General features: G+C 45.2%; 1 protein-coding gene and 1 long non-coding RNA gene across 2 annotated transcripts in view; one reads left to right on the plus strand and one right to left on the minus strand.

Moving 5' to 3' along the window:
* Positions 1 to 22,912, plus strand: part of RAB3B (RAB3B, member RAS oncogene family) — a 57,075-nt gene extending 34,163 nt beyond the window's left edge. The window contains exons 3-5 of the mRNA XM_044770776.2: positions 7,313 to 7,431; positions 10,420 to 10,544; positions 22,725 to 22,912. Of these exons, the coding sequence (XP_044626711.1) occupies positions 7,313 to 7,431; positions 10,420 to 10,544; positions 22,725 to 22,912 (432 nt within the window). The remainder of the gene's footprint in view (positions 1 to 7,312; positions 7,432 to 10,419; positions 10,545 to 22,724) is intronic.
* Positions 235 to 22,842, minus strand: LOC123285876 (uncharacterized). Its single transcript, XR_011503393.1, has 3 exons — positions 22,702 to 22,842; positions 1,001 to 1,076; positions 235 to 692 (listed from the first exon to the last, which is right to left on the minus strand). It is a non-coding gene; the product is annotated as an uncharacterized lncRNA (long non-coding RNA).
* Positions 22,913 to 24,752: the final 1,840 nt, after the last annotated feature.

A 24,752-nucleotide genomic window follows, 5' to 3' on the forward strand; every position in this document is an offset into this window, starting at 1 on the left:
AACTCATTGGTTCAGGGGAGGAATGAGAAGGAAGGAAGTGGAAGGGAAGCCTGAGCTAGATCCTGAAGGGTCTGTACATTCTACTGAGAAGCTTGGACCAACCCCATCGTGTGGGCTGTGTGAAGCCGGGGGAAGGGACTTAGACCGACAGGGAGATGATGAGATTTTGATTTTAGAAAGACCCATCTGACATTCAGTGGCTCTATCAAAAATGTTGCAGACACCCAAAAAAATCCACCCTTTCAACAGTATTTATTGGAAATCTCCTCCATCCCATGTGCCAGTGCTGTGCCAGGCAACGGAGACAAAATAGTAAGCAAACCCAGACATCCTGTTCTTATGGCACTTGCAGTTTGGCAGGGGAGACAGACCTTAATCAAATAATTACACAAATAAATGCAAAATTGCAGTGGGTGTGGGTGCTACAAAGGAGAAGCACGTGGTGCCAGGAAAGCATGTAGTGGGAGCATTTGAGTTTGCCAAGATGGTCAGGCCAGGTTCCCTGCTGAGCTGAGATCCAAAGGAAGAGTGTTGCCTCAAGGAAAGGCTCTAGAAGGCTCTGTGGGAATGGACCTCTCCTGCTTCAGAATCCCCATCCAATGCACGTTTACCTTCTCTGATAAACAGATGCTGTAGACTTCATGCAGGTATCGTGTAGTATTCAACCTTTGATCTGTAAGTCCTAGTCAACGCTTGCCACAGAATCAGCGCCCAGTGAGGATTTGAAAGAAAAGAAGGAAAACTTCTTAGGCACTTTAGATATTTGAAGATAGCAGTACTGTTCCCCAGAGTACTACACATCTTCCTTCCTTTGGTTGTTCCTCCCATGATACAGTTTCAATTTCCCATTGCTGTTCTGGTCATTCTGTTGGTTGTCAAGGTCCCTGTGACAGGTGACTTAAAACATCCAAGATACAGCCTTGAGCAGAGAGCGCTGGTCTCTTGGAGCCGGAAGACCTAGCTTTACTTAGCCCCCTTTTCATCATTCCCTGTCTTTTACCTTTTCAAGCCTTAGTTGCCTCTTTCGTGGAATGGGTATATTGGTCGTTCTCTCACAGGATTTCTCTGGAAATTAACTGAAATAAGAAAAAAAAAACTTTGTAACTCTAAGAGCTAAACAAACATAGGATTTAAGTATTTGGAGGGCTGCCACGTGAGTGAAAATTAGATTTATTCTTTGTGTCTCCAGAGAACAGAATTAAATCAATGAATAGAAAGTACCACATGCAGATTTCAGCTTAACAGAAGGAAGAAACGTTCTAATATCGGAGCTGTCCATCAGTGGAATGGCTGCCTTTTGAGGTGGTGGGCATCCAACGTCGGAAATACTCAATGCAAGTATGCTGTGGAAGGAATTCCTATTTTGAGTGAGAGGGTGGGTTGAATAACTTTTAAAGTTTCCTTTTAATTTTAGAATTCAGCAATCTGATAGTGGAGGAACTGAGAGAGGGCATATTTGGCAGAGAGAGTAGCATGAACAGAAATATGGAGCAGAAATGAGTATGGCATGTGTGGGCGACCATGAGGAAACTCCAGAAAGAAATGAAGGGTCTGTGTTGGATTGATGGTTCAATGGAAGATGGAGAAGATAACTAATATTGGTTGAGCGCCTGTGTGCCAGATCCGTGTGATTCCATTTAAGCTTTGTGGGTGATTTCCAGCATTACCCTCTGATGGAGGGGAGGTTGACCCCAGGAAGCCTTAGACATAGTTGGAGGACCTCTTGTCTGGGAGGCTGCAGAGTGGGCTGGGTCCTGCCCTAGCAGGGGAAGGTGGTTAAGAATACACAGTCTGGTTGGGCTATAGGCTGTGTTGAAAATGCACAGGCTTTGGTCAAAAGACAGAATTCGAATCCTGGCTCTGCCTCCTTATGCCTTGTGACTCTAGCAATTTACTTAACCTCTGTGACCCTCAGTTAATTTATATGTAAAATGGGGACTCAAACTTGTCTGCTTTAGGCTGAAGTAACAATTAAGAGAAATAGCGTAGAGTAAAGGGCGTCCTGGGAAGAGCACATGCTTTAGAATCAGATAGACCCAGGTTTGAATTTCAGTCTGCCATGAACTGGTTGCAAGATCTTCGGCAAGTTATTAAACTTTTTCTTATCTGTGAATAGAGATAACAGTATTTTGAGGCTGCTTTGAAAATTAAATAAAATAGGAAAAATGCTTGGCATAGTGGCTGGCATGTAACAATGCTCAACTAGCAGTTTTATTTTGTTATTACAAATAATAGATGAGATCCTGTATATAAAGCACTTATCAAAGTGCCTGGCACACAGTAGGAATTCAGTTGACATTAGCTCCTTTCCCTCTCCCCATGTGTTTGTCTGCCACACTGACAGGGCTGCTGGAGGCCAGGGCAGTGGCTTGCTTACCCTGGTGTCCGCTCTCTGGCATAATGCTCTGCCCATATGAAGAGCTCAATGAAGTCTGTTTTGTAGAAGTGAATTGATTGCTCTTGACGACATGGTCTCCTTCCTCAAGTAGCCAGTGAGTCATGCCTCTTTCTTTCTCCTCCTTCCTGTCTCCTCTTTGGTTCTATTTCTGACTCTCATCAGTGGGAGGGGAATCAATGTTCGTCAAAGGGATTTTTAAAAATAAAGATAGAGAGAGGGAGGTTCAGGAGAGATTCTCTGGGCTACTTTCCGTTGAGCACAGGATAGTGAAAGCTGAATTGTTTCCAGCCTTGCTTTTCTTTTGCTGAAATACAATAACAATAGTATCAACAGTAATAACAGTAGCGCCTATGAGCTTTATTGAGCACCTACTATGTGCCTGGCTCCCTGCCAGGTTCTACCCATACATTATCTCTAATCCTCACACAGCCATTTCACCATTGGTATTATTATCATCACTTTAGCTATGAGGAAATTAAGGCTTAGAAAAGTGAAATAATAATGAAAATGATGAATACTCCTGTATTTGAGTTCCTATTATAAGCCAAACATTTAATTACAAACACCCTACAAAGTAGGCATTATTATTTCCATTCCAGTCATGAGGAAACTGAACCTCAGAGAGATGAAAAAATCAAGCTGTCCAAAATCACACAGCTGATGAAAGGCAGAGCTGGGAGTCAGCCCAAGGCCGGTTCAACTCTTACACTCGTCCATTCCCTTCTATCAAACCATTTGCTACGCTTTGAGGGAAGCATCATATTGAGATTCCGGCTGGAGACAGCCCTGGGCAGATTTGAATGAGAGGAAAGTCACTCATGGCATAAGACTCATCCACTCCAGCTGGGCAGACCCTGGGAAGCTGGCCCTGCTCCTGGGGCTGACTCTGGAAGTACAAAAACGATAACTGATGCCTGTATGGTACTTACTATGTACCAGGAACTGTTCCAAGCACTTAGATATAACAACTTTCTTAATCTTCAAAATAACTTGAAGAAGTAGGAATTATTATTATTCCCATTTTATAGATGAAGAAACAAAGGCCCTAAAAGGTAAATTGCCCAAGGAGGGGTTTACACAAGAGCGTGAAGACCAGGAGACAGTGATCACTGGGAGCCATTTTAGAGGCTGCCTACCATAGTCACACAGTTATTAAGTGGCAGAACAGGGCTTCATACCAGAAGTCTAACTGCAGAGATCATGCTTTTAACCTCAACACTACATGGCCTTTTTGTTTAACAAGCAATGATTGAATTCCTACTGTGTGCACAGCCTTGTGCTAGACAGTGGGAGTACAGAGATGAAACTGATTCCATATCCAAGTTGATTTCTTGTGCCATACCAGGATTTCCAATTAATTTGGCACCAATTGGGTGACAGGACTCTTCTGTCAAAGAGCTGGGGCACAGGGCCAGGCTCCAGGCAGAGATGAGAGACTAGAAACTCCCACAGAGAAATGGCATAACAGGTAGAGTGAGAAGAGCTGAGACCTGGTCACAGTACAGGAGCTCAGAAATCCTGCCTGGGCCTCTAGATCACCAGTCTGGAAGGGTGGCTTAATTCTAAACCCTAGAGGACAAGATTTAGGGTCAGAGCCCTGTAGATTGGTGGGAGGAGCCTCATCTGTGGTATTGGTTCTGAGGAGCTCAGGAAGCAGAGGCAAGGGCGTGGGAGGGGTAGACCAAATACTGCTGCAGTGTTTCATAGGTGCCCACACGCAGAGCTTTTGTGTAGATATGGCAGACAGTGAATATTTTCCTCAGTAATGCCTAAGATTCCCAGCGTTGCATGTTCACTCACTCATCCATCTCTTCATTCATTCATTAATTCATTCATCCACTCACTTATTCTTGAGCTGGAGAAAATTGTATTTGCCAGAACTCTTAGGGAGAAGTACTGTGTGTGGTCAGAAGGAACACTCTGATAAGCTGCTTGAGGTGAAGAGGAAGACACCCAAAGACCATGCTCAATGAACAGGAGATGGCGATTCACAAGCTCTCTAAGGATGGTGGGTGTGTTAAGTACAGATTTTGTCTTGCTGCATAACGTTGTGCAAGTCTGAGCCAGAGCTGAATCGCTGAGGACATGGAAAAGCTGAGCCCTGCCAGAAACATAACTGTTATCTTTGATTTCTCATCGCTTCACATCTAATCGTTATCAAGCCTTATAATTCACCACTTAAATACCTCTTGAATCTGTTTCTACTCCATCCTGGTTGCTACAACTCCGATTCAAATCCTCATTGGGTGTCACCTGAACCCCTGCCAAAATCTTCTAACAAGGCTTCCTGCTTCCCATCTCCTCTCCTTCCAGTCCACTGTCCACATCACAGTCATAGTGATCTTTCTAAAATTCAGATCTCATCCTGCTAATTCCCTGCCTCAAAATCTTTGATCCTAAAAGATAAAGTCCAAACCCCATAACACAGCATTCAAAGCTCTTTCTAGCTTTATTGCCTACCCATTTCCCACCATTCCTTAAGTTCTTCTGGAGTACTCGCTGGCAAAGATTCTTCCTTCTGCCAGAATACCTTTCCTTCACTTCTGTGCGTGGAAAACTCATCTTTTGAAAAGTTTCTGTTGTCCTCCTATTGCCAAATAAGCACGTCTTCAGTGATGATCCTGGGTTCGGTACAGATTCTACCTGTGGGAGTCGTTATGGGGTCTACCACATTTCCAGTTCTCTTCTTTTTCTCTTGGGTGTGACCATGTGGCTTGCTTTGGCCAGTGAAATGGAAAAAGTGTAAGTTTTAAGGGCAAACACATGAGGGGCGAGCCCAGTGGCGCAGCGTTTAAGTTCGCATGTTCCGCTTCTCGGCGGCCCGGGGTTCGCTGGTTCGGATCCCGGGTGTGGACATGGCACGGCTTGGCAAAAGTCATGCTGTGGTAGGCATCCCACGTATAAAGTAGAGGAAGATGGGCACGGATGTGAGCTCAGGGCCAGTCATAAGGAGGCCTCAAAAAAGGCCTCAGCAAAAAGACGAGGATTGGCAGTAGTTAGCTCAGGGCTAATCTTCCTCAAAAAAAAGAAAGAAAGAAGGGCAAACACATGACTCACACACTTTCTTTCCCTCTGGTAGCTGCTTTGTCAGTCTTTATCCTGGAATAAGAAGACAAAAAGCAGAGCACGCAGCCAACTCTTAATGGATATGTAGCAATAGTGAAAAATAAAACCTTGTTGTTTAAGCTGCTGAGATTTTTGCTTTTTACCTAATGACCCAGTCTATCCTAACTGATGCACTATCTCTGCTTTGACGTCTTCCTTAACTACTCTAAACCATCACGTTTCTATCTCACCCAGCTGTGTGCCACATTTTCTTTATGCTATTTATCTGGTAGAGATGACTACTGCCGCATATTGCCTTAGCCGCCTCTACGCTTTCACCGAAGCTTCCTAGGGCAGGGATGGTGCTTGTTCCATTTTTATATCACGCAAAGTATGGTTCGTGGCCAAGGCAGGATACTGTAATGGGTGCAGGAGTCAGACAGACTTGTTTTGAATCCCAGTTCTTACACTTAGAGGGCAATCTCTCCGAGCCTCAGTTTTCTCATCTGTGAAATGTGAGTCATCATATGTACTCTACAGGGTTGTTCTAACGTTTGTGGCTGACAGGTGCAGCATATGTACATATAGTGGCATGCTGTAATTATCGTTTCCATGATTTATTTTTCCGATCATTGTAGATGGTGTTCAGTAAATGCTTATGGATAAGTCTTTCATTGATTGAGGTGTAGTGGTATGTGAGCTGGACTTGGAATCAGAAGTCCTGGATTTAAGGCATAGCTTTTGTCACCAGCTTTGTGACTTTGGGAAAGTCACTTACCCTCTTTTGCATTCTCAACTATAAAATGTAAGTACTGAGATCTACCTCACAGACATTTCATAAAATTTAAACGAGACAATATATGAGGAAATGTTTTATACATGCTCAAGCATCACACGTCTCAAAGTGTAATGACACAGAGAAGATTGGCTCGTCCCTCCATAAGGACCATGTGGACGTGTGTGTGCTCAGCACCCAGTGTTCTCCGATACACTTTATTGTTGGTCTTGTCTTTGCTTCCTTACCTTTCTTCTTTCTGACTAGACTGTGAGCCGCTTGAGATAAATAGTTGTCTTAGTCATTTTTTTAGTAAAAATGTTTCTTTATTTCTCTTTATGTAAGAATAGTACATGCTTATTGTAGAGAAAATAAAAGTACATGAAGAAAATAAAAATCCTGGTAATTCTTGTCTCTCATACAGAGGTATTCACTATTAACTTTTTGATGTGTTTGTTTCCAGTTTTCTTCTCTTCATATATAGTTACAAAATGGATATTATATCATACATACAAGCATTGTCTGATATCATTATTCTTATACAAATACACATAAAAAATTCTTATATTTTAACCATTCTCCTATTGTTGAATAAATAAGTTGATGATACTTTTTGACTGTCGAAATAAAGTGGTAACAAACATTTTTGTGCATAAGTATTTGTCTGATTTTCTATTTTTGTAGGAAAAATTTTTAGAAGGAAAATTTCTGGGTCAAATGGTACAAATATTTTTAATGCTCTTGTGACTTCAAAATTGATTTCCAAAAAGATTGAACCGAGTTCCACCCCCACAAGCATGGTGTGAGGTTGCACATCTCACTACATCCTCGTCTGTAGTGGGAATTATAATTAAAAATAAGATTAAAACCTTTTTTATAATAATTATCCATTTACATTTCTTCTGTGAATTGTGCATTTCTCTTGCCCATTTTTCTATGATGTTTTAAAAACCATTATATTCTAGTCACCACGTACAAGATGCATAATAGATACTCCTTAAATATACCTTGGATTATTAGTTAATTGTCCTGGGGACTTTTTAGGAACAAAAGCCGACTTTCCAGGAGGCTGACTCTTTCCTTTTCCCACCCAGGACACAGCTGGGCAGGAGCGGTACCGGACCATCACCACAGCCTATTACCGTGGGGCCATGGGCTTTATTCTGATGTATGACATCACCAACGAGGAGTCCTTCAATGCTGTCCAAGACTGGTATGAGAGTCATTCATTCGTTCATTCATTCATCAAACTGTTCATGAAAACCTAATGTGTGCTAGGCCTTGTGCTGTGTGCTAGGGAAACCCAGGTGAATCAGACATGGCACCTGTACTCAAGGAGTTCACAGATGAGGGGAGGATAGATAGTAAGCTGGCCATGAAAATATCGTGTGACTGGTGCAGTGAGGAAGAGAGGCACCAGGGGCTGTGGGACCCAGCAGAGCGCTCTGACCCAGCTTGAGGAGTCAGGGAAGGTGTCCTGGAGTTGCTGACACGTAGGCTGCATTTTGTAAGATGAACAGGAGTTAGCCAGAGGGGTGAATGGGTAAGAATGCTCCAGGAAAAGACGACGGGTGGGCAAAGGCACGAAGGTAGGTGAGAGGATAGGAAGAGCAGAGGTCATAAACGATGTTGTGTGTTGGGGAAGGAGTTTGGATTTTATCCCATAGGTGGTGACATTTGAATGAGGAAACAACAGGTTCAGATTAATGTTTTAGGAAGATAGATTCTTAGAAATTTTCTATCTTAGAAAAAGATAGATTTCTTTAGAAAGATAATTCTGGCTACAGTGGTGAACAAATTCACATACTGCTTCCCTATAAAGTTTATCCGTGGGCTGGGCTGGGGGTCCAAGAGCAAGTCCAGTCCACGTTCATAAAGGTTCAATCTACAGTGGACATCCGCACACCTTCCCAGAGGTAGAACCTCCAGGCAACTTACATCTTTCTTCCTGGAGCATTACTCACAGGGAGGAGGGAGCATGAGGGCAGGGACAGGTGAGAGGGAGGGACCAGGACCCCCTGCCCCTAATCAGTGGAAAGGATGAGAATGGGGGCGGGTGGAGCATCTGTGCCCGGCTCTTCTTCAGAATCAGAGAGGCTTAGCAGGCCGGGCACACAGCAGCAGTGCTGGCCAGTCCAAGCTTTTCTCCTGCTCCCTTCTAACCGACAGCTACCCTTCGAGGACTTCCCTTCTCCCAAGGAACAGTTGTCAAGACTATAGGGAGCATTGTTGGTGTCTTGGAGCCTTGAGCTGAGAGTGACCTTACAAGCTGTCTGCTGCACCCCTTGTTCTGAACAGCAGTGCAGGATGCCATCCTCGTATCTGTCATTCATGGTGGTCTATGTTCTCCTTCTCAGACTCTCGGTCATCTTCTTCTTCCTCCTCTCTCCCCCATTCCTTTTAACAACTCCTTCTCTCTACCTTCCTTCTTTCTCCTTTCCTTCCTCTCTTTTCTCTTTCCTCTTCTTTTCTCCTCCTTTTTCCTTTTCTTATTCCCTCTGTTCCTTCCAGTCATGATTTTTCTCCCCTCCTCCCATCTCCCTCCCATCTTCACCCCCCGCCCCCCCCCCCCCCCGACCCCTCTCACCATGAGTGATTAGCTGTTTCTTTAAGCGTCTCCACACTGCTCATTCCTTGTTGGGCTTGACCTCCTTCCCTTTCTCAATCAGTCCCTGTACATTCTGCCTCAGGAACATAGTGACTTTAACACCTGGTGACACTTCCTCCAATAATAACCTGAGTTGCTAATCTGAGAGCTGAGAGTGGATGGGGGTGGGCGGAGGGAGGAAGATGACAGGAAGAGTAGCCTGGGAGACATGGAGAGTTGGCTCCAGTTACCTGCCTTGAGGCTGAAGACTTAGTGCCCAGCTCTCCCAAGCCCTAGCCTTTGAAGTTTGTCTCTGGGAAACTTGGTCCCAGAGTGGCCCCTGCCTGCCATCTAAGCAGCAGTGCCCAGCGAGGAATCTGGCTCTTTGTCAGCCCACAACAAATGGAGGTTGAGTAAATTGCATTCTTTGAGGGAATGGCTTCTCACCCTTAAAGAGAAGGCTCCTGGTGAGATCAGCTTTAGGAGCAAGGTCGGTAATAGGTCCAGACTGTAGATAGGATTGAGTTAGATTGGGTGTCAGTGTCAGGATAGGGTCATATTTTAGCTCTGCTTTAACCATTTGCTGTCTTATGCATTCATCAGATGTTCACTGACAACTTCTCTGCTCTGTGCTCTGTCCTGGGGGCTGGCACCCCAAAGACTAATAAGCCTGTTCCTGCCTCAGGGAGGGACAGATCAATTCAGCCAAAGGTAACAGGTGCCGTGGTAAAAGTACAGGGAGCCAAAAGGAGAAGTAATCGTTTCTGCCTGATGGGGTAGTTGGGGACAGAGTTAAGCCCATCCCCACAAAAAGATGTCTCCACTATATAAGGGTCCTATTTTATTCCCTATGTTAAAATTTTGTTTCTAATTATAGAAGTAATATATTCGTACTTTCAAAAATTTGAAAAGTACAGAAAGGTATTTTTTAAAGGTTTAAAAATCATCCTATGTGAAGGAAACCACTCCTGACATTTTGGTTTCTACAAATAATCATAATCTAAGGCCTCAGTAAAGGTTTATGAATCACAGAGGAGGGAGAGGCTGCGGGGCCCAGGAAGGTTCCCTGCAAGGGATTGTGGGATCAGCCCTGGGCCTTGGGGCTGAGTTAGTGTGGGGAAGGGATTCCCAGTATAGCAAAGGCACAAGCCGTGGGAGAACATTTGGGGAATTGTTGAGAAAGTTTGTGAAGTGGGAGGAAAGATGATGAGCTGGAGAGACAGGACATGAATGGTCATGAATGCCTAACGGAGGGATCTCGACTTCATTGAACAGCTAGTCAGAGGGGGCCAGAGAAGGCTTTTAAGAAAGGACGTATCATGGTCAGATAGACATTTTAGAAAAAGCTCTCTGCCCGGTGAGGAGAGGGATGGCCAGATGCATTAGTGGAGGGCTCGTAGGAGCTTGGTGAGGTTTGCAACTAGAGCTCAGGGGTCAGCGTCTGTGACAGCCAGCAGGGGCATGTATCTGTCTGTCTGTCCTCAGCTGAATTAATTGACACTAACTTGGGTGTGGCCAGCTCCGTGGAAGGCAATTGGCTTCTTCAAACTTCGCAGGGTCCTTTTTAGCCTAGGAGCGTGTCCTTAACAGAGTCCTCTCTCTGTCTCTCTTTAGGGCTACTCAGATCAAGACCTACTCCTGGGACAATGCACAGGTTATCCTGGTGGGGAACAAGTGTGACATGGAGGAAGAAAGGGTTGTTCCCACTGAGAAGGGCCGGCTCCTCGCAGAGCAGCTTGGTATGTGCACAGCACGTGTGTGCATGCATATGTGCATGGGAGTGTGACATGAAGGGTGTGTTGTGATTGTGAATTGTGTGCATATGTGCTCTGTGTGTATTGTTTTATATGTGTGTGATATACATATGGGGTTTGTGCTAGGTAATTTATTATTTACGATACATGTATATTTTGTTACACTGAATGTATAAATAAAGCTTAAATTTATGAACTCCTTTTTTTTTTAACCAGCTCCTTCCACAAAGGATTTGAGGTGACTTATAAAAATCATTATAGTACATCAATAAAAAAACTATAAGTAATCGAGAAAGTTGGAGGATAAGAAAAGCAAGGGTAGGAGGAAAATAAGAGGAAGCTGGGGGTGAGATAAGTATGTATGTTGTAAATTCTTGGGCATGTGCAAGACTTGGGCCAAAATATTGGCTTTGAGCTCCCTCGCAACCATTGCAAAGAGGGAAACATAATCAGTTACATGATTCAGAGATGGTCCAATATAAAAGCAAACCCGCTATTCCAGAGAAGCACTCCTCTTCATTGGCGACTGTAGAGCAGCCTCTATATGCTGCATGTGACAATGTCCTTAATATCAAACATCCTTACAGCAACCACAATGCTGAACATTATAGGCGGTGTCTTACCATTTCTCTCAATGTAAACTGATGCTTCCTCACCAAACATAATTCACAACAAAGGTAATTGTATGAAGGGATGAAACAATGCGGTTTACGTATACAGCCCTGGGATGCTCTGACTTTTCCCAAGATTAAAGCATCTTGACCCTTGTGCTCCACTGAGATGCAGGTGCCTTAGGTGTGTCTCAGTGGCCCCACGGCAGACTCCTACCTACATGTGCTTAAATAGCAGCTTTTTTCTTTTCTTTTCTCTATTGGGGTTTAACGCAAAATCCCCTTGGAGGAATTTTCCTCTAAAAGGATGGATGTATTGCTTAGCTTTTAGCCAGTCTTCCTAAGTAGCTCTCACAACCTAGGTGTTTAAGTATTGAGGAATGGGGAGTTTAGAGTGATACTCTCTGACAGTTTCTGAAGGACAGATATTTGGGCCGGTAGGTGCAGAAACTGTATAATATACAAGTGTGAATTGTGTGTCGTATATATTTGTATTGTGTGTATTATGAGTAGGTGTTGAGGGGGAGAGTCCTAGATTTCTTTCTCCCCTCCCCTGCTCCCCAGGGCGGCCTTGGCATAGAAATTAGCAAACTGTATGTGCTTAATAAATAGGGAGGTCGGGTCATTTTGGGTCTGGCTGTTCTTATGCCGTCACAGAGGCTCTCCAGTGCAGAAAGTGCCTCCACCCATCCGTGGTTCACAGAACAGTGAGCATGTGGTGAAGCCCACACTTGGGTGACCTCGGGATGTCTCCTTATGCCTCCAACCTGCTGTCCCCAGGGAGACACCCAGCACTCTCTCTGGACCCACCCTGCCCCGTCTGTTTAGAATGCCCTCTCCTACCCTCATCCAGCCAGTGAACCCCCACTCAGCTTTCAAAATAGCTCAAGCTTCACGTCTTCTATAAAGCCTTTCCTGGCCCCCCCAGAGCTCTTTTCTTTGTGTCCCCATTTAATGTACCCCATACACACAACAGTCAGAGGACCCATCACACTTGCCTACTCTTGTTTTCTTGTCCGTCTCCTGAAAGCCCCATGAGGACAGGAAATGAGTCTTGTTTATCTTTATACCCACAGTACCTAGCATATGGCCTGACACTACTTTTGAGTAGACGCTGCGAAAAATGTTTTGATTAAATTTTTATTATGTTAAGTATTTGGCTACTTCCTTTTATTTCAATCCAATTAAGATTTCCTAAGCACCTACCCTGTGCCTGGTACCGTGCTGTGAAATAGGATACATTCCCTGGTGTGAAGGACAGAAACAGTGATACCTCAATGAGCAGTGTTGTGACCGAGTGGTGTGCGGGGGTGTGGGAGCACAGAGGAGGCACCTAAGTCGGTGGGGGTCAGAGAACATGATGCCAAGCTGAGTCTTAAAGACAAGCCAAGTGAGGAAGAGAGGCAAGGGCCTTCCAGGCAGGGAGAATAACACTGCAGAGGCGAGGCCCAGCACTGTGGGTCCAGGAAACCATAAATCAGGGGATTGTGTGAGCCTAGAGTAGCGATTGCCAAAGAGAGAGACTCATGCCGCTGGAAGTGTGCAAGGTGATTTTATGAACGTATTTTGATGTACATTAGGAAAAAATATAATCAGTGTGTCAAGCCCTTAGAGTTAAACAAGGCTAGGTTTTAAAAAGGTTTTAAAAATGTGAGTTAGTTTTATATTAGGAAAAAATATAGCCAGCGTGCCAAGCCCTTATGACTAAGATTTTAAAAAGACAAGTTAGTTAAATATTTATTAGGTGTTTACCATGTGCCAGGCACTATTCTAAGTGTTTTTAAAGTATTACTCATTTAACTTAATACCCATAGAACCCTATGAGACACATACTTTTCTTATCTCCATGTGTTTTTTAGCAGATGAGAAAACTGAGGCACAGAGAAGGTAAGTAACTTGCTTAAGTTCACATAGCTAGTAACATGTAGAGTCAGAATTTGAACCCAAGCAGTAGTCTGGCTCCAGAGCCTGTGCTCCTAACCACTTAACCTCCCTATACAGCAAATATGGTAATAATAGGTGATATATATCGAGCATTATATGCCTTTTATGCTTTGCATATACTCATTTGATTCTTATTATAACCCTTCAAGATAGGTATTCTAGAATATGTCCAATACTCTGAAAAATGAAATTCAGAGAGGTTAAATAACTTGCTCAAGGTTACACAGTTAGGAAGTTGTGAAGTCAGTATAGATCTACCTTTTTTTTTTTTTGGTGAGGAAGATTGGCCCTAAGCTAACATCTGTTGCCAATTTTCCTCTTTTTTTTTCCTCCCCAAAGCCCTAGTACATAGTTGTAGGTCATTCTAGTTCTTCTATGTGGGATGCCACCACAACATGGTTTAATGAGCAGCGTGTAGGTCCGCGCCCAGGATCCAAACCAGTGAATCCCGGGCCGCCGAAGCGGAGTGTGCATACTTAATCACTCAGCCACAGGGCTCGCCCCAGATCTTTCAAATCTATTTAGGAACATAAATGCAAGTGAGATTAATTCTTAGTACAGGGTTTAAGGAGGCACTTGAAGAGGACCTTAATGAATTGGTCAGATTTGGGCAGGTCAAGGTAACCCATCTCTGTCCTATACAACTTCCTCAGCTTTCCCCTATTGCTTACCAGAACTTGCCTATTTACATGTCTGTCTCTCTTGCTAGAACTTGAGAGCAGTTTGGGTTATGTCTAATTTGTTTCATTATCCGAAGCACCCAGCAGAGGGCAGATCTTCATTCATTCGTACATTTATTCACTTATTCATTGCAAAATATTTATTGAGTACATATTCTGAGCCAGGTTCTGTCTTAGCACTTAGGATGTAACGGTGAATAAAACAGCTGTGATCCTTACTGCCATGGAACTGATGGGGAAGGAGGCATAAATAAATAACTGTACAAATAAATATATAATTAAAAATTGTGTAAATGAGTTAATGGTGTGGTATGTAAAATATGTCAATAGAGCTGTTAAAAATTAGAAGTTCTGCATGAGTTAGGACTCTTGTTATGGCAAGTGATAAAAATCCCAAATCAAACTAGCTTTAATTTAAAAAGTGGAATTTATTAGCTCATCGCTGAGAAGTCCGCTAGACCCAGGACTCAACGGCACTCTCCATTTCTCAGCTTTGCCTATCCTTCAGCTTCCTTCTGTAGCCAGACTCTGCATGGGGAAAAGACGGATGAGGGCAGCTCCAGATTTATGTCTTCCCAACTTCCGCGGGAAGAAGCCTTCTCTCTCCAAACTACCATATACCGATCTCAGGGAGGACTGTGATTGGCCACCTGTGAGTCCCATGCCTGTCCCAGTAGCTGGGGGAGGCAAGTATTGTCACCTGTGGTCCCAGCACAACTGTTTAAAGTCGTGGTTCCCTAAGGGCAGGAATGGTGGGCAGATAAGTTTCATAAGTCCACCACAAATGCCATGAAGAAAGTGAAAAAGAGAGGCCTAATTTTAGACTGGAGAGTCAAGATCTTCTGAGAAAGTAACACTTAAGCTGAGAACTAAAGGATGAGAAGTTAGCCAGGGGAAGAATCGGGGTGGGAGAGGGGAGGGTTGCACATCAAGAATAGTCCTATTGTGGGTCAGAGCTTGAAACACTCATGAGACTGAAGGATGGCCACATTGCAGGGACTGAGTAATCAAGGGGAGGGTAGTGTGAGATGAGAGTGGAGAGGTAGGCAGGGGCCAGATCATTCAGGATCTTGCAGACCGTGTTAAGAATTTTGCAAGAGGGGGCTGCCCGGTGGCATAGTGATTAAGTTTGTGTGCTCCGCTTCAGCAGCCCAGGATTCACTGGTTCAGATCCTGGGCCTGGACCTACACAAGGCTCATCAAACCATGCTGTGGTGGCATCCTACATAGAAGAACTAGAAGGACTTGCAACTAGGATATACAACTATGTACTGGGGATTTGTGGAGAAAAAAAAAAGAAGATTGGCAACAGATGTTAGCTCAAGGCCAATCTTCCTCAACAACAACAACAAAAAAAAAGAATTTTGCAAGAACATGATCAGATCTAGGAACAGTGAGGAAGGATGCTCAGCCTTCCTCATCCCACTCGAGTCCTATCCCTCTGCTATGCCAGCCATTAAGTAAGTTTCAGTGGTCATCTTGCCACTGCAGTAGTGCCATTCTCTACTCTATGGAATTCCTCCTCAGGAATCCCTTTCTTCTTCTTCTTCTTCTTCTTCTTTTTTGGTGAGGAAGACTGGCCCTGAGCTAACAACATCTGTTGCCAATCTTCCTCTTTTTTTTTTCTCCCCAAAGCCCCAGTACATAGTTGTGTATCCTAGTTGTAGGTCATTATAGTTCTTCTACGCGAGATGCTGCCACAGCATGGCTTGATAAGCGGTGCATAGGTCTGCACCCAGGATCTGAACTGGTGAACCCCAGGCCACCGAAGCGGAGTGTGCGAACTTAACCACTTGGCCATGGGGCCAGGCCCCAGGACTCCCTTTCATGTAGCTTTTCTCAGCTCGCTCAGCCAAGACTATTGATATGGCCAGCAACTAGCATTTATTAAAGCTATAAGTAGCAACAGGTCTTCCATGTCCTCAAAGTTCCTGGAACATGGGTGAGACTGTAAAGGCACTGAGGCAGGTGAGTATATGGGAGGATGGAGGAGTTTCAGGGACTTCTATTCCAGGAAGCATGACATTTTAGGGCTTCTGCCTCCCTGTGCCCCTCAGAAAGGGGCTTCTTCTCCCTTCCCTGGATCTGACTGGGAATGGGTCTGGCCAGAGCCCAGGGAGGCTAGTAAAAGAGAAGTGCATGTCTGCCCACAAGGGAAGGAGAGACCTATTTAAAATGTGGTTTTGAAACACACATACACTCATTCCAGCAAAGTGGTGGGAAGAGCACGAGACTAGGAGTTAGGAGACTGAGGGTTTCATCCTGCTTCTACCACTACTTTACTATGTCACCTTGAGCATCTTGTTTCCTGATTCTGAAAAACAGGGGATTTGGATTCATTGAGTGGAAAAGTCTGTTCTGCTCCATCCCTCTTTGATTCCATGATTTTGGTTCACACATCTCTCCACTTACCACTCAGCCCGCAGACCCTTGTACACTGCCTTGCTTATTTTAGGTGCTCCATAAATGTTTTTTGGATTGGGATGAGCACTTGAAACCTTGCATTACTGAGCCTGGTTGCAGAGAAACAAAGACCTAGTTGGCGTTGATAATAACTAACTTTGATGCAGTGACTTAGAGTTCACAATGTATGTCACACCAGTTCTCTTGTGACCTCACTCTCTCCTAGCCTGGAAGGCAGCATTATCATCAGCTCCATTATACTAATGAAGAAGCTGAATCCAGACCACTTGTGTTTTTTTGTACACAATGTACTGTGCCATACTTCAGTGTGGTTTTTTCTTCACTTAAAGATTATGTGGGCCAGCCTCAGTGGCCTAGTGGTTAAGTTCAGCATGCTCTGTTTGGCAGCCCAGGTTCAGTTCCTGGGCACGGACCTACACCACTTGTCTGTCAGTGGCTATGCTGTGGCAGCAGCTCATGTACAAAAAGAGGAAGATTGGCAGTGGATGTTAGCTCAGGGCAAAGCTTCCTCAGGGAAAAAAAAAGATGTAACTCTTCTAAGCCATAGAGGAAGTAGGTGGCAGGCCCAGTGCTCAAACTCAGCCTTTGGACTCAAAATTCTAATGCTCCCAGTATATCACCCAACAGTGTTTTTCCAAAAGCCCATAGTTTCCCTTCAAAGTTCGACCCTCAGTCACAACGTTAGTGAGATTTCTTTAGATTATATGTGGTAACACATAACCTGAGTTAGGAGCTTAGATAATAAAGGTTTATTTCTCACTCACGTTACATGCCAGCTGTAAGTCAGCTGAGACTCTGTTCCATGTGTCTTCTTACTCTGGAATCCAATCTGGGATGGCTAAACCACACAAAGGCTCTTAAAGCTTCTGTTGGGACTTGGAATGCCCATATCCATTGACCAAAGCAAGTCACATGATCAAATCTGACGTTGATGGAGCGGGGATATATCCCTCCCACAAGGAGGCACTGCCAACCACATGGCAATGGATGGGGATGTAAAAATCCTCTACAGAGAGGGCAGTGAATAATCTGCCACAGTCACCGAACACAAGATGGACCCTGAGTACACAGGGTTGAATGGGTTCCCTGCCCTCAAGATGCTCATTGACCAGGGAAACAAGATCATAGAGAATTTCAACATCTTTTGATGGCTGTGCCAGTCCTTAGCCTATTATCATTCTTCACCCTTCTCTTGCTCCCTCTCTCTCCTGCAACGCCCTCTGGGAGGTTGACCTTTGCAGGCTGTGTTTCCCAGGCTCCTGTGACAGTGGCTTCTGTCTGGGATCAGCCGAGGAGAGACACTGGCAGGTATTGGAGATGGGGAAAGTGAGAAACTTGTGTGTTCCCCGCAACCCACCCCCTACCTTGGCTGGCTCCTCCAGCAGAGGCTGCTCCTCTTCTGACTCCTGCTCCCATGGTTCTAGCTTCCTTTGGCTCTAGTATTACTTTTTTTGCTATTGATAATCTCTGGGTTTCCTCACTATTCTATTTGTCCTCTCAGTTCTTCCATCACCTTTATAACCAATTCCTGCTGGTTTAAATGTTAAGAATAGTTCCCGTTTTCCCGTCGGTGATTGTGTGAGGTGCCATGGGAGTACAGGGGAGAGGTACATGTGTGTTCTGAGTGGTGGAGATGGGGTGCGAGGAGAAAGGGAAGGCTCCCTGGAGACAGTGATTCCACAGGTGGGTAATGAAGATGATTAGGGATAGGAGCTGGAGAGTAACAGTGTGAATAAAGGCACCAAATGAGACAGTGTTGTTTCTGGAGCACAGTGTGAGCCAGGAAGTTGGAGCTGGAGAAGCAGAGAGAGGCCAAGCCATGCAGGGTCTTGGTGTTAGGCCAATGAGCCTGGATATTGCATTGATTAGACCTCTTTCAGATACCGTGACACAAAGCCAAGTCAATATCGTTGAAGTTATCAGGACAGGGACACAGCTGAAGCAAAATGGAAGAGAAGATTGCTGGAGATGAGATGATCAAGAAACTAAGAGGCCAGGGTGTTGGATGGATTGTCCACATGAAACCCAAAGTTCCTGAGAATGAAAACAAACCTGGAAAGGAAGACAGCAAATCCCTTGCTAAAATCATCAGTGACCAAAGAGACATGAGCTGATGGTTGATACATGACGGAGATGAAGAGGTGTGAGAGCGGAATGGAGAAGGGATTTGAACATTAAGGTGGAGGGGAAGCGTTTTGGGGCAGTGTCAGGATAAAGAGAGGTGAGTTTAGCTGGTTCCAAGTTTCTGAATAGAATCCTGAGGTCAAATTCAGAAGCAGGCAGTGTGGACATAGTTTATGGATTCATAACAGCTGCCTTTGGACAGGATAGGTAAACATGATCACTCTGGGGTGTGGGGATCATCTCAGATTCAGTTAAAAATTGGGCCTCATTAAAGACAGCAGAAATTCCATTGTTCCGAAGCCAATTAGAGGGAGGAAGGTACTGGGGGCTAATCTAATTAAATGGTTGTCATCTTCCTGACCTCACTGGATTCTCAGCTCCTGAGAGTCCTTACTAATGAACCTGAGGAAAGGTTACTATCTGGGCCTACTAATGAAGAGCCTTCCAGGAGTCTGACAGTAATTGGATGGGGATGCGTTTGCAGCAGAGGAGACCCTTGAGCTGGTTACTTGAATCAGTGTTCTCATTCCTTGGGTACCTTTGAGATGACAGTGAAGACACCTCCTTGGCGTGACATATGAGCTCTGCATAGTAGGTTTGGCCACCTACTGCCTCATCTCTCACACTTTGAGCTTTCTGCTCTAATGATAGCAAACTGCTATGGTCACTCTAGCGTATACCAAGGCAGTTTTTTCCCATTATCTGTTCTCATGCTGTTTTCCCCATGTGATGTGCTACATGTGCATTTGCTCACACATAGACTCACAGTCATGTAAAGAAACATGTCTTTCTCTAGCTGATATCTGCTTAGGATTCAGCTTCTCCAAGAAGCCTTCCCTGGCCCCCAGATTCATTTAGGTGCCTCCTTTGTGCCCTGAAAACCCTCTGGCTTCCCACCATTGCAGCATTTATCACTGTAATATTGTCAATGCGTCTATCTCCCACACTAGACTATGAGCTCCTCAAGGGTGGGAACTGTGTCTGATTCACCTCAGTCTCCCGGTGCCCAGCACGGGGTCTGCCATGCTTATTCAGCTGAGCTCTCACAACCCCCACTGTCCACATCCCCTCAACCACCCCTCCATGCTCATTCCAACCTCCTTCATTTGCCTATTCATTCAACCAACACTCACCAAGCACCTATGCCTCCAGCTGGTGCTGAGGCTAGGATGAATGACATGGTCCCTACCCAGGGAGCTCCTTGTCAAACAGACTTCTACCATGCAGGTTAATACATGCTGTGAGAGACGTAAGCACAAAGGAGAATGAAGAGGCCACATCTAAGCTGAGTCCTAAAGAATAAGAAGTTAGTTAGATGAAGAGTTTTGCCCAGTTCTGGCTTTAAAGGCTCCCATCCCCACTAGCTTCTGGAAGCTTCCTCTCCCTCTCCTCCTCTGCCACTCTCTCCTTCCACCACATTCTTGCACAGCCTCTGATTTGCTCTACCTAGATTAGAAACATTATGGTGTGTTCTGTCACTGTTCCAACTGAGAGTGAGACAAGGGGGCGTAAGGGATAGAGCCCTGGTTTCTGCCCCATCTCGGAGCCTCAGTTTCCCTATCTGTAAATTACAAGCCTAACCCTTGCCTTGCCCTAACCCCCCTCACAAGGTGGTTTTAAAATTGTAATCATAGACTATTAAGGACCATGCACATGTGAAGGTTAACACTCTGATTGGTGCATCTTTACAACTAGATTTGGTTTTCCTTTCTCCCTGACACTCAACACAAGACCTGGCACAAAGTCAATATTCAGTAAAGACCTGATTGACCCTGAAAGATGAAGAAAAAGAGGATTTACCCAGAGGTCATGGGAGATGATGCAGGAGCAAGGAAGCTGGGACTAAAGGAGGCTGGAAACATAGGGGAAAGGGACTTGCCGTGTGTTCCTCATGCTGATCACTTCAATATTTATATGCATTTAATTCTCACTTTCACCGCATAAGGTAGGCAATATTCACCCCATTCTATAGATGAGGAAATAGAGGCTGGGAGAAATTAGGCAACTTGCCTAAGGCCACACAGCTAGTAGCTGACAGAAGCTATATTCATATCCAGGCTGTATGACTCCTCTGCCTGTTCCCACTGCCCACCTGCACAACGTGGCCAATCCTTTCCTCAGTGCCAGTTCCTCAGAAAGGATTTGTGCCCCTGGCCTTGACCTATGTCCTCATCTTCATCCAAACTGATAGTTTAAGCCTATTTACTTCTTTACCCATTTGCCCCTTTTCTAGGCTAGCAACACACTCCCCCCACCCTCCCAAACACGTCATTGGGGATAAGCCAGTCAAAGGCCAGAGAGTCCATTTTTCTTATATTCATGAAGGAAAAGCTACACGCTGGAGGGTCTCTGAAGCTAAGTCGGTTTCTAAGGCCTGAGGATAAAGAGCCAGCAACCCCCTCCTTCATCACATGTCCACAATTAGCGGGCACCTCTCAGCTTGCCTTTCTCAGGTCGGGCAATAGGCCGCAGGAGAGGCTGTCAAGCAGAGGTGGGCTGGCAGGAGCTGTGAGTGCCTTCAAGCCGGGAAGGCCAGGGGAAGAGGAGCCTTGTTTGTACCTGGGGGCTTCAGCCCTCTCTGTGTACGGTGGGATAATAGGGAGAAGGAGGAAGAAGGACAGAGACCCCCTTCGTTGTGGGAGATGATGACAAAAGAAGGAGAAAAGGATGAAGAGGAGGTGAGAGGAGCAAGGTGAAAGAAGAGCAGAAAGAAACTCGTTGTAATAGGCGACTTTTGTAGAGCAATTTATCCATCTTCTCTCTCCTCCCAGCCGTTCTCAGCAGGAAGACACTGTTGTTATTCCCGTTTGACAAACGAGGAGTCTGAGACTCAGAGAGGTTAAGTGACTCAGAAAGGTGAAGTGACTTGCTCAGATTCAGACACTGTAGTGGTAGTCAGATAAAAGCAAAGGAGGTCAAAGAGAACTGTAAAGGCAGAAGAAGATACAGTTAGAGAATCAAAAAGGAAAGAGAAAGGGAGAAAGAGGAAGAAATGGGAGGCAGGGCTGTGTGTGGGCTTTAGAGCCAGCCAAACCCAGACCAACCCAATTTCCACCCATACAGCCATGTGACCTCACACGAGGTGTGCAATCTCTTAGAGCCTTCGTTTTCTCAATAAACTGAATATGATTATATTTACCCAACAGGCTTTGAGGGGATTAAGTAAGGTGAGATTTCTAAAGCTCCTAGCATAGCATCTGGCATATAGTAGGTATTTGATAAATATTAGAGATCCCAAGGAGAGTATGAGGAATAATGGAAAAAGAAGGAGCTAAAATGAAAAAAAAGGGAAGAGAAGATTTGAAGAGCAATACAGATGGATTCAGAAGGAGGAGAAAGAGGAAGGTGGATGGACAGAAGAGAAGGGAGTAGGCTGGGCAGGGACGTGATGGAGAAGGCAGCTTATGCTTCTACCCCTCAGTTGGGAAGCAGCCACTTTGTCCGAATCAGGAGGGCCTTTCTTGTGTCTCCTGGGACAACCAAGTTCTGTTCATTGTCACAGAAAGTGTCGTTAAGGATCTCAAGGTTCAAAACAGACAAGACTGTCTCATGCTTCAGGGGCAGTTTCCCCTGGCCTTTTGTTGGGTTTGTGTGGGGAGGAAAGATCCAGGGGTTCAGGGAGGAGGAACCCCACGGAGTGGAGCTAAGCCACTGTGTCTATGGGTAGAAAGAGCAAATGAAGCTTTGCTTATTCATCGTGGATCTTGAGGTGCCTCCCAGAGCCCAGACTAGAGCTGGCCAGCCTGGGGTGAGTGGGAAGCAGGGGAAAGAGCAGGAAAAGCTCAGTCAAAAAGGCCAGAGCCCGGGCTTCTCGTACTGCTGCCTCTACTTCTCTTGGGCAAGTCAGCTTCCTTCTCTAAGCCACAGTGTCTACATTAGTGAAATGGAGAGGGTCTGCCTGGACACTCCTTCCCCTGGGGTGACATGAGGATCAAATGAAATAATGGATATGATAAATGCTTTGGAAACTGTGAAGTGGTGTGCACACATTGAAGTATTTGCTCTTTCAGAAAACACGTAATGACCCCCACACACACCTGTGTCAGGCACAGGGCTATACATTTTACATGCATTATTTTATTTAATTCTTAAAATAATTCTATGAGATAGGTCAAATTATCCCTATTTATCAACCAGGGAATTGATTCATGACTTGCCAGGGGTTACACAGCTGATCAGTGGTAGAGCTAGGATCTGTCTGACTCTAAAGCCAGTGTAGGTAATTCCTTCCTTGGACCGTCTCCTTGGAGCAGAATCCTCTGCCCGTGGATTGGGCCTCCTTGCTTCACTCCTGAGCACTGGCTGTATTAATCCAGCGTTCTGGCCAGGAGACATCAAAGGGAAAGGAAAAATTCTTACCTGCATCTCTCTTCTCTACTCAGGGTTTGACTTCTTTGAAGCCAGCGCCAAGGAGAACATCAGCGTGAGGCAGGCCTTCGAGCGCCTGGTGGATGCCATTTGTGACAAGATGTCTGATTCGCTGGACACGGACCCCTCCATTCTGGGCTCCTCCAAGAACACCCGTCTCTCTGACACCTCGCCACTGCTGCAACAGAACTGCTCGTGCTAGGCAAGGCCCACCCTCCTGATCGCCCCTCGTTGTGGCCCCCGCCCCCTCTGTTCCCCCATTACACCCTGTCCACTCCCAGCCCCAAGCAAGCTGGGTTGTTGCTGTTCTTTGCGTGCAGCCTGGGTGGAAGCATGTCCCTGGGATTCTCTGCAGATGGCCCCACTTCCAGACACTCAGCACTAGACTAACAGCCAGGTCACAAGTGGGTGGAGATTCACTTTACAAAAGAAGGCTCCATTTTACGAAGGGGATTTACTACAGGGACTTGGAAAGTGAATTCCTCTTCTGCCTTTACAATAAGGTTTCCTCATGTACCAAAATTTGACACACACGCTTTTCACAGATTGCCAACTGTGTCAAGTGAGGCCCACCTGCACAGCTAACCCTATTAAAGAAAACCTCCTGATATACAACATGCTAGTTTCCTATCAGGCTCCCTGTGGGGCTTTCTCTCACTGCAAGTCAAGCTTTGGCTCTCAAAGCCCTATGCCTGTTACCACGGATGCCCGCAGGGCCTGGGCAGTTGCTGTGGTGACAGGCCAGAGCTAATCTCCAGGGAGCTCAGCCTCTCTAATGATGCTGAAGGAGCAAAGACTGAGTCAGAAACACTCTTAAAAGAAAAAGCTTATCCCTTGCCAAATGTCAAAGGTTCCTGCCAAATGAAAGAGCAAGCGAGTGAGCTCAAGAAAGACAAAAAGAGAAACACAGGCAAGATAAAGAAACGGGTCATGAATTTCTGATTTTCCTGCTTTTCAGCTGGTTCTTAACTGTGGGAACTCCATAAAATTGGTCTTTGGTTCTTAGACTCCTAGAATCTGAAAAATTTAGAAGTGATGGGATCCCAAATTTTCCCTAGTCCAACTAATCAATTCCAATCTTCATATCTCTGACAAGTGGCTGTCAGGCCTCACAACCAAATCCCTCTTCTAAAGCATACCTTCTAGGCAGGGATGGGAGCTCAGCATCCGCACCATCTTTGGGCAGCTCTCATAATCAGAAAGTTTTCCTTGCTTTAAGTTGAAACCTGCCTCCTGGAAATTCTTCTTCCTCTTTCCACTCCATTTGTACCAGCTGTGTTGTCAGAAACCCCACGATTTCTGCTCCTTCTGCCCTGTGACACCCTTAGATGATTTAAGAACAAAATCATGACCGTGGGTATCTGCCCTTTCTCTAAGTCAAATAGTTCTAGTTCCTCATAGGAATTCTTTGTAGGGCCTCCTCCCCTCTTGCCCTTTCCTCCAGCCCATCTTTCACTCACTGCTTAGTAGTCCAACTGGGAAACATGATTTGAAGCAGAATAAATCTAAGGGGGCACGACCCTGAAAAAATTGGGAAAACTGAACTCAGAGGTCCCATCCTAACCTCACTCTCCTGGGAGTGAAACCTTAGTTTCTAGCAAAGAGCAGCTGTGAAACTACTCCTGGTGGAAGCCACTTAATTAAATACCTGAAGAAAAAACAGAAACAAACACCAAAAACCATCTGAAGCCAGAAACAAACTAAATGGATTAGCTCATAATTCTAGCTTGTTTGGACACAGCACATGTTTGATGTTTTGCTGACATAATGACACAGCACTAGCAATGATTTCTAAAAATCTTTCCTCCCAGCCCTGGCCTGAATCCCCAGCCTCCCTCTGCACTAACATGGGGGAGGGAGGAGAGTCTCTCCCAAGTTTTCTCTCTGTTTCAAATGGAACAGGTCCAATGAGAACATAAAAGGACCCTCCAGAGTCAGCCCTATGGAGATGATGCTTTCTTTGATGGAATGCAGAGGATGGAGCTTTGACTTGGAATCAGGAGACCTCGACTCTCCCCTTAATCCAAGTGTGACTGTGGACC

Source organism: Equus asinus, chromosome 5 (genome assembly GCF_041296235.1).
Source record: "Equus asinus isolate D_3611 breed Donkey chromosome 5, EquAss-T2T_v2, whole genome shotgun sequence".
NCBI classification, from domain to species: Eukaryota; Metazoa; Chordata; class Mammalia; order Perissodactyla; family Equidae; genus Equus; species Equus asinus.